The following is a 10905-nucleotide window of genomic DNA, read 5'->3' as shown; positions in this document are numbered from 1 at the left end:
AAAAGCGGGTTTCAGGCCGCAGCAGGCCCCTCCCCTGCCCTGGGCAGGAGAAAGCGGGCGCTGAGCGCTTTCGCTCCGCGGGGCAGACCCCACAGCCCGCCGCGCCGGCAGCCACCCTGGGACCCCGCGAGTAGCGAGGAATTCCGGGCTTTGCTCGAGGCGTCCGCTGCCGCAGGAGCTACTTCGCGCGGCCGGGGAAAGGCTCTGGAGTTGGTGAAAAAGCTAAGCGGTTGCGACTCTCCAAGCATCTTCTGACTGCGTCTGGTTCTTGCGACTCCTCTTTGGGCCGGTTCGTCGGCAACCACAGCGAGTCCGGCAGGCAGGTCAGTGTATGGGCACCCCGCATGTCCCCGCCAAGGCCACTGACCTGAGCGGGCTGTCTCTTTCCCTAGCTCCCCGTAGAGGTTCACCTTAGCCTCGGCCCCTGCCTGAGGCTTCTGGAGGCTTCTCCAGCTGGGCGAACAGCCCAGGGTGGATCTGTCCTGGCCTTGAGCGCAGGGTGCGCTTCTGCCGTGGGATTGACGGGAGGCACCGTGGGCGGAGGAACAACCACTGACCCAGAGAAAGCACAGGTTTGGAGAGGTCCGGCCTCCACGCGGTCTCCGTTCCCCCCGCAGAGGCATTTCTGCAGGGGAAAAGACTCAGTCTTGTCTTTGCCTACCATTTCCGCTTGACTGGTTGAAGAAGTAAGTAGCTGTGTGCTGAAAATTGCTGTCTCGGAGCTCGGTGTTCAGCTGCTTCCTGTGCCTACAAATTTTCACGGTGGGAGAGAAGTGAGCACGGTCGCCTGGACCTCCTGCAGGGTCCGGTCTGTCCCCAGCAGGCGAGCAAAATGGAGAAATCACCTTCTAAATCTGCTCATCATAACTGTAGCTAAGAACGGGACACACATCTTCCCCTCCCAACCTCGGTCTTCACTTACCTGCATGCCCTGAGAAGCCTGTGTCGAGACACGTTGGGAGATACAGCATGTCTCCGTGTCCATGCGGAATGGTCTGCAGCCCCTGGTTCCTCCCTTGGCAGCCCTCAGTACCTTCTCCGAAGACCCCGCCATTGCCGGAAGGGGTGCACCACAGGTGACAGCCCCCGATCCTGGGACCGCTGACAGGTTTATGGAGACCTTACAGCATCTGGTCTGGATGCGCTGGGGCGGGGCAGAGTCCCTTAGAGGAGAAGCACTGCAGGCAAAAGCTCCCAGCTTACGCCCCGGCCCAGCTGCCCGTGGGGTCCTCATCCCGGCGCCCCGTGGGCCAGTGTATGGTACCTGGCCAGGGCCAAGTGTGTGGATTCCTCCACCTGATTTCGCCTCCTCCCTCACACTCTGTGGCCCAGCGGGCTTCCAGTCTCCCACTAAGTAAATATTTACCCAGAGAAGGGGTCACCCCTGGTAGGAGGCCCTGACAGCGGCTCAGGCAAAGGCTTTTGACTTCTCCCTGGCCGGAGCCAGCTGCAGGCCTTACTGGTTGTGTTTTGGTTTTGGTCTTAAATTTCCCCTTTCAGTGGAAATTCTTCCGATCCCTGTGCGATCTCCTGGATCTAGAGAAGGCAGTAACCAAGGGGTGCTGACCCCTCGTGATTTTTGCTCTGTCTCGAAGTCTTACATCCCTGCACCCATGCAGCTCACTGGACTTTAGTGTCTGTCTCTCTCTGTTCCCCCTTGTGTCTTCATGCCCCTCCCCTCCCTTTTTCCATCCACCAGATCTGTGGTCACCGGCTTGCCCTCAGTGGGTCCCTGCTGACTGGGCCTCTACACTCAGTGTGCACCGGGGAAGGTACTAGCCTTTCCCGCTGAGATTCCCTCGGGTCCACGCCTGCTTCTGTTGCTTGGCTTCTGCTGTTGCCAGAGCATGGGTTTCTGTTGCATGGATGCTTAATGGCCCAGAAGGCCTAAGATTGAATCCTTCTGTGCTCTTGAGAATGCACCCTCAACCACTAGCTTGAGGTGGGTCTGTGGGATGCCGAGATGATGGCATCTATGTCCAGTGAGATGCTGCCTGAGCGATCCCCAGCAGTTAAGGCCATGTGCGGCCACAGCCAAGCCTAGCAGGTGGAACAGCAGAAACGGCAAAAAATGCGTGTCACTGGGCGAGAGATGTGCGGCAGCTGAAGGGCTCGGAGAGGACAGGGGATGTTGTGTGTTAGCCTGAGCGCTGAACCATACGGGTCTCTGGAGCACTACTGGCCGGTGGTGTCAGATCTTCCAAAGGAACTGGGTCTTGCCAAACCTTCGGCTGAGTGACCTTGTACTGTACTCACAAACCAGTTGTCCCAAAGAGTGCAAACTTCTCACTGGGGCAAAGAGCTCAGGGGTCGCTTGAGGCTTCAGTCTTTAGGGGAGAGAGGGTTCCTGATCAGGTTGCAGAGCAGCTTCACTCTTCTGCGTAAACCTCAGACAAAGTCCTAAACTCTGCTCAGATATTACAAGGTTTCAATTAACTTACATTTTCTAAACCTAAGAGGGAACTACTGCTTCTAAAATCTTGGATTGGCGAAGGCCTTTCCTCACTGTGTAGCGTTAGGCAGTGCCACCCAACAGCTTTTGAGGGTCAAAGCAGGGAAAATTACTTTCAAGTCGAACTTCGAGAATATCTTAGATGTTGGAAACCAACCAACAAATTAAAAGAGATAAATTCAAGTATTTCTAGTTGTGAGACTTTTTACAAGATCTCGATAGTAAGGAAACAAAGGTGATGGCATTAAAACACCCTTCATAATCTAACTAAATTTGAATTCAGAGTGCATCTCCGTCATAGAAGCATGGGGAACTAAATATCAATGTTCATTTCAAGAAATACAACTGATCCTATTTTTCCGTGTTCTTGTAACTTTCTGAGAAGTGATCTGGGCCCACTCAGCTTCCCCAAATGTAGACCTGAGCCGAATACATCCCTGGGGACTGTAGGAAAATAAGCCCCAATCCTGAGGGGACAAGAAAAAGCAGGTAGCAGTATCGCTATCCTCCATCCGAAGTACTGCAAACTCTCACATTCATTAAAAAAGTCCCTCACTTTGTGTATTATTTGGTTCACATTCTTCACAATCCTTACTTCACTTATAAATAAATTTGCCTACCCAAAAGCATACTGTCCCCTATAGATTAGATTCATAGTGAATGAGCGAAAATGAAAATTCAGAAGTAGGCAGATCCTCTGGGCTTCTGGTAGCTAAACGAAAGTCTCAGGAGATACATACGTGTGCAGTTTTGGCGTCCACCTCTTTGAGACCACATCTTTTTCATGTTTAAATAAAACCCCTTTGCGATGGCTCACTGGTGTGGAGAACCGGGCAAACTCTGGCAGTAAGGACCGGTAGCCCTACTAGGTGGCTCAGTGTCGAAGAGGGCTGGGCTATGCGCTGAGTGTGTCAGTCGGTGGACGTGGGGTTCTGCGCAACTTCAGCCGCAGGTGTCTAAGTTTTCCCCGCGCTGGATGCATCTCCTGCCTGGACCCTGCGTAGCGAAGCGTTGGCCTGCGCTCCAGGACTGCGCGTGAAGCCGGCCATACAGTGGACCTCCCTGGGCCTCAGGAGGGACGTCGTCCTGGGCCTTCACATCTCTGGCTTGGCCTCTCTTCAGCCTCCTGGTCTTTCCGACTTGCACACCTTCCCACACCTGCGCGCTCCTCACCTGGAGTAGACTGAAAAGAAGTAGAATCAGTGGGAAACGAGGTCCCCTCCGGATGCCTCCTGAAGGCCCACAGGGCAGGTTATTATTCTAAAATATCCCCGTCGGTGTAAACGGTGGCGTCCTCCTCCCACCCATAATTTTAGCTTCATTTCTTATTAGACTCCCTTACATCCCTCCAAGAGAGGTCTCCCTCTGTCCCTACCCTCTTCGAGTCACTCATACTTGGACCAAGCGCTTTCATTTGCTTATTCAGCATTTTTTACCAGACTGATTTTGCTGTCTATTTGTGTCGGCCCTGAGAAGATGTCAAACATCCATTTTCTTTGTATTTAGTCACCCAGGTGCGGAGCCAGCCTGAATAAGACAGCGGAAGGAGTTTTCCGGCCTGCACTGCCGCTCACCGTCCTCCACCAATCACCACGCAGTTTGCCCTCGGGCCCGCCTCTTTGAGGGCGTGTCCCTAGTGAGTGATAGACGGAGCCGCCCGGCCCTGCTCAGCCCAGCCCACGTTGCTGCTGAGATTGAAATGCAGAACTCAAGCCTCTTTCATCGGGGCACAGACTTCCTTTTACTCCTTCCTTTTGCACTCGTGCCGCCTCCTCCCGGGGAGAAGCTGAGACACCGGCAGCCCGGAGTAGCGACAAGCCAGACCACTGAGACCTGGAGAAAAGTTTCTTGCTGGGAGTGCAGGGCTGGGGCCGGGTTGGTGTACTGCTCGGAGCAATGGGTGAGTGGCGGCGGGGGCCGCTGTCAGAGCCGAGGAGGGAGGGAGCGGCGGCCGGGCGAGGGAGGGCGGGAGCGAGGGCGCGCTCCGCGGAGCGCACGGGGCTCCGTGTTGACTTTGCTGCTGTTCCTACAAGTTGCAGGAACGCGCTAAGGTCAGCGGCCCGCGGCAGCTCCGTCCGAACGCCGGCGACCGCGTTGCTGTTGATGCCATTTTCTGATTTGGGGAAAAGGGCGCTGTGGCATCCGCAAGCCGCGCAGCTCCAGGGCGGCCCCAATTTTGTTTCACACACACAAACAAAACAGAAAACCCCTCCAGTCTCACGGCGCGCGTCAGGGGCGCGGCGATGGAGATGAGGCGGTGGTGGTGGGAGGAGAGGAGGCCCAAGGACCTCAGTAGCGAGGGGCGAAGGGGGCGCGTTCAGGCGTCCAGGCCGATTTCTCCGCCTGCTTCCGAGAATCGAATGTCGGAGCGGGGCTGCGTCTCAGCGCTTCACTTGCCGCCCCCACCGCAGGAATGAGGAAGGGGGTCCGAGCTGACCGCAACTTCTTTGGGGCCGTTCGGCAAAGTTCGGGACCTTAGGGCTTGGGGACAGCCCCAGTCGCGAGTCAGGGGCGGGTTCCTTGGCCCGGCCCCTGGGCGCAGACGGGGCCAAGTGGCGGGCAGCTGTCTCAAGCAGTGGGTGCGCGTCCCCGCGCGCTGTGTGTTCCTTTTGCAGAGCCAGCCTTCGGGGAGGTGAACCAGCTGGGAGGAGTGTTCGTGAACGGAAGGCCTCTGCCCAATGCCATCCGGCTTCGGATCGTGGAACTGGCCCAACTGGGCATCCGACCGTGTGACATCAGCCGCCAGCTCCGGGTCTCGCACGGCTGCGTCAGCAAGATCTTGGCGCGCTACAATGAGACGGGCTCGATCTTGCCTGGAGCGATTGGGGGCAGCAAGCCCCGGGTCACTACCCCCACCGTGGTGAAGCACATCCGGACCTACAAGCAGAGGGATCCCGGCATCTTCGCCTGGGAGATCCGCGACCGCCTGCTGGCCGACGGCGTGTGCGACAAGTACAACGTGCCTTCGGTGAGTTCCATCAGCCGCATCCTGCGCAACAAGATCGGCAACTTGGCCCAGCAAAGCCATTACGATTCGTACAAGCAGCACCAGCCTGCGCCACAGCCTGCGCTGCCCTACAACCACATCTACTCGTATCCTAGTCCCATCACGGCGGCGGCAGCCAAGGTGCCCACGCCACCCGGGGTGCCTGCCATCCCTGGCTCTGTGGCCATGCCGCGCACCTGGCCTTCTTCGCATTCTGTCACCGACATCCTGGGCATCCGCTCCATCACCGACCAAGGTAAGGGCTCCGAGACCCGACTTGAGGATGTGCAGAGCGTGTCCCAGGGCTCCCGGGGGAATCCCGTCATCTGCGGCCTGCCGGGCCCCTGTCGATGCCACCACCTGAGGCTTTTTCCTTTGGAGTCCTAAGGAGTCTTCCCAGGGGGTGTCCTGATCTCATTAACTTGAAACTTTTGCCCCTGGTTTCCTTGCCACACACAGTCTCTCCTGCCTCATCTCAAACTACCAGACCCATAACATCCCCCATCCCCAACACATGGTTCGCATTTTCCACCCTGCCCCGCCTCTCGCGCCGCGGCAGCCTCAGCCGGGCTTGCTCACAGCAACGACTGCCCGGGTGGACCAGGGGCGCAGCCCGGGAGGGCTCAGCCGGCTTGGGGCAGTCGGCGTCACATGCTGCTGTGGGCAGCTTGCTTGCGATCAGATGCAGCAGCTAGGAGTCCCGTACGATGTGGAAATTGTAGTATTCTCAGATTCTGGCAATCAGGCCAAATTTGCTCAGGCAGGAAGTTCAAATGTCACCTAATTGGTTTCATTCTTATGCCTCACTTCATTTTCCTCGGAAACCAAGGTCCTGGTTACTAGTAACTTGCTTGTAGACTCTCTCTCCTGTCTCCTTCCTCCCTCCCTCCCTCCCTTCCTTCCTTCCTTCCTTCCTTCCTTCCTTCCTTCCTTCCTTCTTTCTTTCTTTCCTTCCTCCTTTCCTTCCTTTGTTGTTTCCTTCCTTCCTCTCTTTCTCCCTTCCTTCTTTCCTCTCTCCTCTCTGTCTACTCTGAACAGACATCACTGCCACAGGGATGACCAAGACCGAATGCAGGAGGATAGATTCCAAGCGGTCACGGTTCTCGCCTATTTTTCCTGAGCCTGCTGCTTTCCTTTAAAGGTCCTCTTGGGCCCTGGCAATTCGAGTGGACGTGTATCTAATTTTTGCACTTAAAAAAACTGCACCACCTCCTGAGTCCTTTTCTTTTTTACTCCTGACTTTGCCATGTCTTGAGCATCTTTTCTGTGGTGTCAGGAGGATTCCCAGGGCGCTCCAACCCAGTCTGGCTTCTTTGGAGACCTGAGTTTGTTTTCTTTTACTGCGTTGTTAAAAAATAAAAGGGTGTTAACTTCTTTTCTTGGTAGAGCGAAAACAATCAAAGTGCTCTAGACACAGAGGTAAGAGAGACTACCTTCTTAATTTCTCAGTGTAAAGTTTAAAAACTGAAGGGGAAAAATAGACAAAGGGCAAATGGTTTCTTTAATTATTTCCTGCTTTTTGCAGTTGCCACCACATTGGCACAATTATGCTTTTAAGTAATTAAAGCAGAATCCTGATTTCTCATATTCTTGTTTTCTGCCTGTGAATTTACAAGAGCCCAGTTTTGTCTTATTTGGAGCTCGTTGGAGCTTTGGTTGGAGAGAGTTTGCCCTTGATTTATAGGATAAACTGACCTCACTGACATTTAAAGGAAGCCCCTGTTCATGGGAAAGTGTGAGATCAGCAGAAATGGGGCTCACAGGGGGATCTCAATTTCTTAAGATAACTTCAGGCTTGTGCCCACCGACTGCCTTTTGTCTGGGAAAGCAAAGAGGCAGTTCTGGACCGAAACAGTTTCCTGGTGCAAAAAAATAAGAGCACAATTTCTTTTTGGGGGAGCAGGTATGATGAAAAAAGGCTGGCAGAGATGAAAAGAAAAGTTTCCCTAAGGATCCTGCAGTCAGACCGAGTTATCAGTTGGGGAAGTATTGGATTATGGAGAGAAGCGAGTCTTCATTGTTCCTATTGTTGATGATTCTGGATGCTGGCTCTAAACAACCCGGTTTCTGACAAATCTGTGAATATAAAAAAGGATTTGTGCAAAGTGATCATCCCCTCTAAGCACTTTATCAGATGGAAGTGTTTAAAATCAAGTGGTAGTGTTTTGTCAGATATGGTTCTTCTGCCCATAGGATCTAGAAACAATAATATATTGCTTCTAGTTTTCAAATATTTCCTTTTTAAAATTATGCTTGGTCGTATACGTAACCCTAGGTGTTATAATCATCCTAGACAGTACTGTACTATGTAAATTGCCTTACATCTCCAACAAGAACAAATAAGTTTTACTAATTTTCTTAACACTTAATTCTACTTTCATTTTCTTAACATTTTATTTAATTTTTTCTTTCTTATACTTAAAAAACCATCTCCCTATGACCCTGCCATTGACGTTCATCAGATTCACAGTGGCAATTACAAGATCTACTTTTTAGCCACATATACATAGCTTTACATTCTTAGTGTGTAAAGGTAGAGCATGCAGAGTACACCGAGGCACACACAAGGCAGAAATCCTCCCATGTATATTTTGCATGTGTATTGTGAGCATCATTTAGTTATTTGTTTGCAAAGGACTTTGAGGTCTTTTGTTCTGTCTATTGACATAAGTGTCAGGTCCCTGTGGTGCAGTGAACACTTTTCTGGATGTCTCTGAGCACCAGCCAAGGCACCCTTAGGTCTTGATGCTCCATTTTCAGCCCGCCCCCGTCCCAGATCTTTGTCACCCTCCCTGCAGTCAGCCCAGAGTTGGAGTTGGGAAAGTGGAGAACAGGACATCCAACCTCATGGGTTCTTTCTTTGATTTGGGTAAATTCTCAGGTTTCTTCCACTTATTTCTCTGGGGAGACCAAAGAAGGGAGAAGGGGAATCGAAGCTCACTGAAAAAGAAAAAAATACTGTATCTTCCTGCAGACTTGGGTGAAACAACTAAGAGGGGCCTACTCTCAGGCGAGTAAAACTTCCCCAGGTCGCCCGCTGATCGCCTCGGAGGCGGCTCCTGGGCCCGCGTCCCGGGGAGGCCTAGCCCAGGGGCCGCCCCAGGAGGTCGTCGCCTCTTGGCACTTGAGTCGCGTTGCAGGAGGGGGCGCGGGGTTTAGGCCTCCCGCCTGACTTCTTTTCCTCCTTCCCAGCAGTAAGCGACAGCTCCCCCTACCATAGCCCCAAGGTGGAGGAGTGGAGCAGCCTGGGCCGCAGCAACTTCCCAGCCGCAGCCCCGCACGCGGTGAACGGGCTGGAGAAGGGAGCCTTGGAGCAGGAAGCCAAGTACGCGCAGGTGAGGAGCCGGGGCTCGGCCAGGTGGGCCGGTGGCGGCGGGGCTTGCAGGGAAGGAGGACCCGAGCCCCTTTCTGCGCCTCCTCCGCGAGAGACGCCCAGGAGCCAAGCCCCAGCCGGGGGCGGCAGGACCGAGGCTCGGCCGAGGAGGCAGAGCGGAGGCGTCGACCCCCACGGAGGGGCCCTGCTGGGCGGCCTCGGGGCTGCTGGCCCCCGGGGGTGTCCCGTCCACCCCTCGCAGCCCTGCTCGAGTTGACCCAAGGGAAAGCTTCAGTCCGGCCGGCCTGGGCCCTGGGTTCCAGAGCAGCGCGGCGCCAGCGGCCTCCACGCCGAGGCCCGCGGCCTGGGAAGCGGCTGCGGCCGTCGGAGAGCAGCACGCGGTGTGGCGCGGAGGGAAGGGGGACCAGATAGACTAATCCAATGGCCATTTCCCGATTAAAGGTCAGGCGTCACCTCCCGAGGGAGATTAGTGAGAAAACCTCAAATTATACAGACTGGCTGTGGACCGCTTAATTTTCCTTTCCCCGCTTCATTCTTTTGACTCTCCAGAAGAAAAGTGAAAACATTCCTTAAAAAAAAAAAAAAACACAAAACAAAACCTAAGCAACCACTGCAACAAAAGCCTGAGTCTGAGTCTAAATTCATGACTGCGCTAACCAGGCAAGAATTCAAAACTCAAAAAAACGGGACTTTAAGTCAGAGCAAGGTTTCCCTGAGTGGATCTAGGTATCTCTGAAAATTTCTTAATCCCAAAGTCCAGTACCAAAGCCTCCAAATACGTACTTTCGTTTGATTATTTTGAAGTCTTAAAGCTTTCAACATTTTCTTTGAAATCAGCTTCTAAAAATTAAGTGGAATTTGTTCTCACTCATTGGTGGGAAATCCTAGTCACGAGTTTCTCTAACGAATCCCATTTCCACTTCCTCTTCCCTCCCAGTTTTTGTTGAAGCAGGGTCAGAATACGCATTAGCATCGATCCTGTGGCAAGTATCATAAAAAAATAGCAGCTACGAAAGGAATTCCTTTCCTTAATCTGTTTCTACTGCGTAGAATAAGGATGAGACATACAAGCAAGTTTGTCATTTTCTTTTAGAGAAGTGCTGTAATTTGCAAAGAAAGGCAATGTGTACAATGACTAGGAGTTTTGACCTTCTGGCACCACTGCTTCTTAAGCAAGCTATTTAATTTTTTAGAGCCTTCATGTCTTCATCTTTAAAAATAGGACATAATAGTCCTAACCTCAAAAGATGTTATGGAGATTCAGTGAGATAATGCAGCCCTATGACCCATAGTAAACATTCATTAAATGTTACCTGTGGTTATAAATGGTGGAGACTGATTTTTAAAATCAGCAATATTTAAAAGAATATACTTTGTTTAGAGAGCCCATAGTAAAGATAAAGTCAAGGCATTTTGTTACAAAGAATAGAAAGTTTACATAAAACACTGGGCATAGAAAAAAGCATTTACTAAGTGCTCAGGGCTTTTTATTAGATCATTTCTTAGAATAACAGTATGAAGTATAGAGCTGAAAAATAATCTCTAATTCCTACATGCAGTTGAAGAACCCAGTTTAAACATAATGCTGTCTCATTATACAAGACCTTTCATAATTATTTTCATTTTTACTGTTGACATATATCTAGCATTAAAGCTTATGTGGAAATTGTTAATTTATAATGCACTTCAAAATTAATCTGGCAATTTATGTAAAACAAATTTTAACTGATTTCAAATCTGCTCTGTATTAGGATCATTAAAAATTGGTTAGATTATATACACTAATTTTAAATAATCAAATTCTCAGTTTCCTAAAAGGAGGCAATATAAAGAAATGACCAAATCAGTATTGCTCTGAATACTTAAAAGAATCAGTTTTTCTTCCAGAATAAAAAAATATTTACACTAAATGAACATTTGAAAAAGTCTTAACTGTAGCACGCTAATCTTCTGTATTTCCATGTATATAGGTAGGTAGATAATTCAAAATGTTGCAAAGTTTCAAAACCTGAAAAGCTTCTGAGTATAATGTAAATCAGTGACTATTATGATTATCCAAAATTAAAAAAATAAAAAGATTATCCAAATAATGCTTAGTGATGAAGATATGCTAAGTAGTACAAAAACTTAGGC

At 51.2% G+C, this 10905-nt stretch overlaps 1 protein-coding gene across 6 annotated transcripts in view; it reads left to right on the top strand.

The window, feature by feature from the left end:
* Nucleotides 1-233: 233 nt before the first annotated feature.
* Pax9 (paired box 9) overlaps nucleotides 234-10905 on the top strand; it is a 42089-nt gene continuing 31417 nt past the window's right edge. For 2 of the 6 annotated variants that reach the window (XM_013510362.1, XM_013510363.1), the window contains exons 1-3: nucleotides 3959-4352; nucleotides 5068-5694; nucleotides 8631-8773. In XM_013510362.1, coding sequence (XP_013365816.1) covers nucleotides 4349-4352; nucleotides 5068-5694; nucleotides 8631-8773 — 774 coding nt within the window. In that variant the 5' untranslated portion in view covers nucleotides 3959-4348. Of the gene's footprint in view, nucleotides 324-986; nucleotides 1077-3958; nucleotides 4353-5067; nucleotides 5695-8630; nucleotides 8774-10905 lie in introns of those variants that run through there. The other 4 variants (XM_013510361.1, XM_013510364.1, XM_005376908.2 and 1 more) reach the window with 3 other exon arrangements.

Source organism: Chinchilla lanigera, unplaced genomic scaffold (genome assembly GCF_000276665.1).
Source record: "Chinchilla lanigera isolate Chin_1 unplaced genomic scaffold, ChiLan1.0 scaffold00008, whole genome shotgun sequence".
NCBI lineage: Eukaryota > Metazoa > Chordata > Mammalia > Rodentia > Chinchillidae > Chinchilla > Chinchilla lanigera.
Note: the sequence above shows the minus strand (reverse complement) of the source record. Positions and strands in the feature narration are given on the sequence as shown.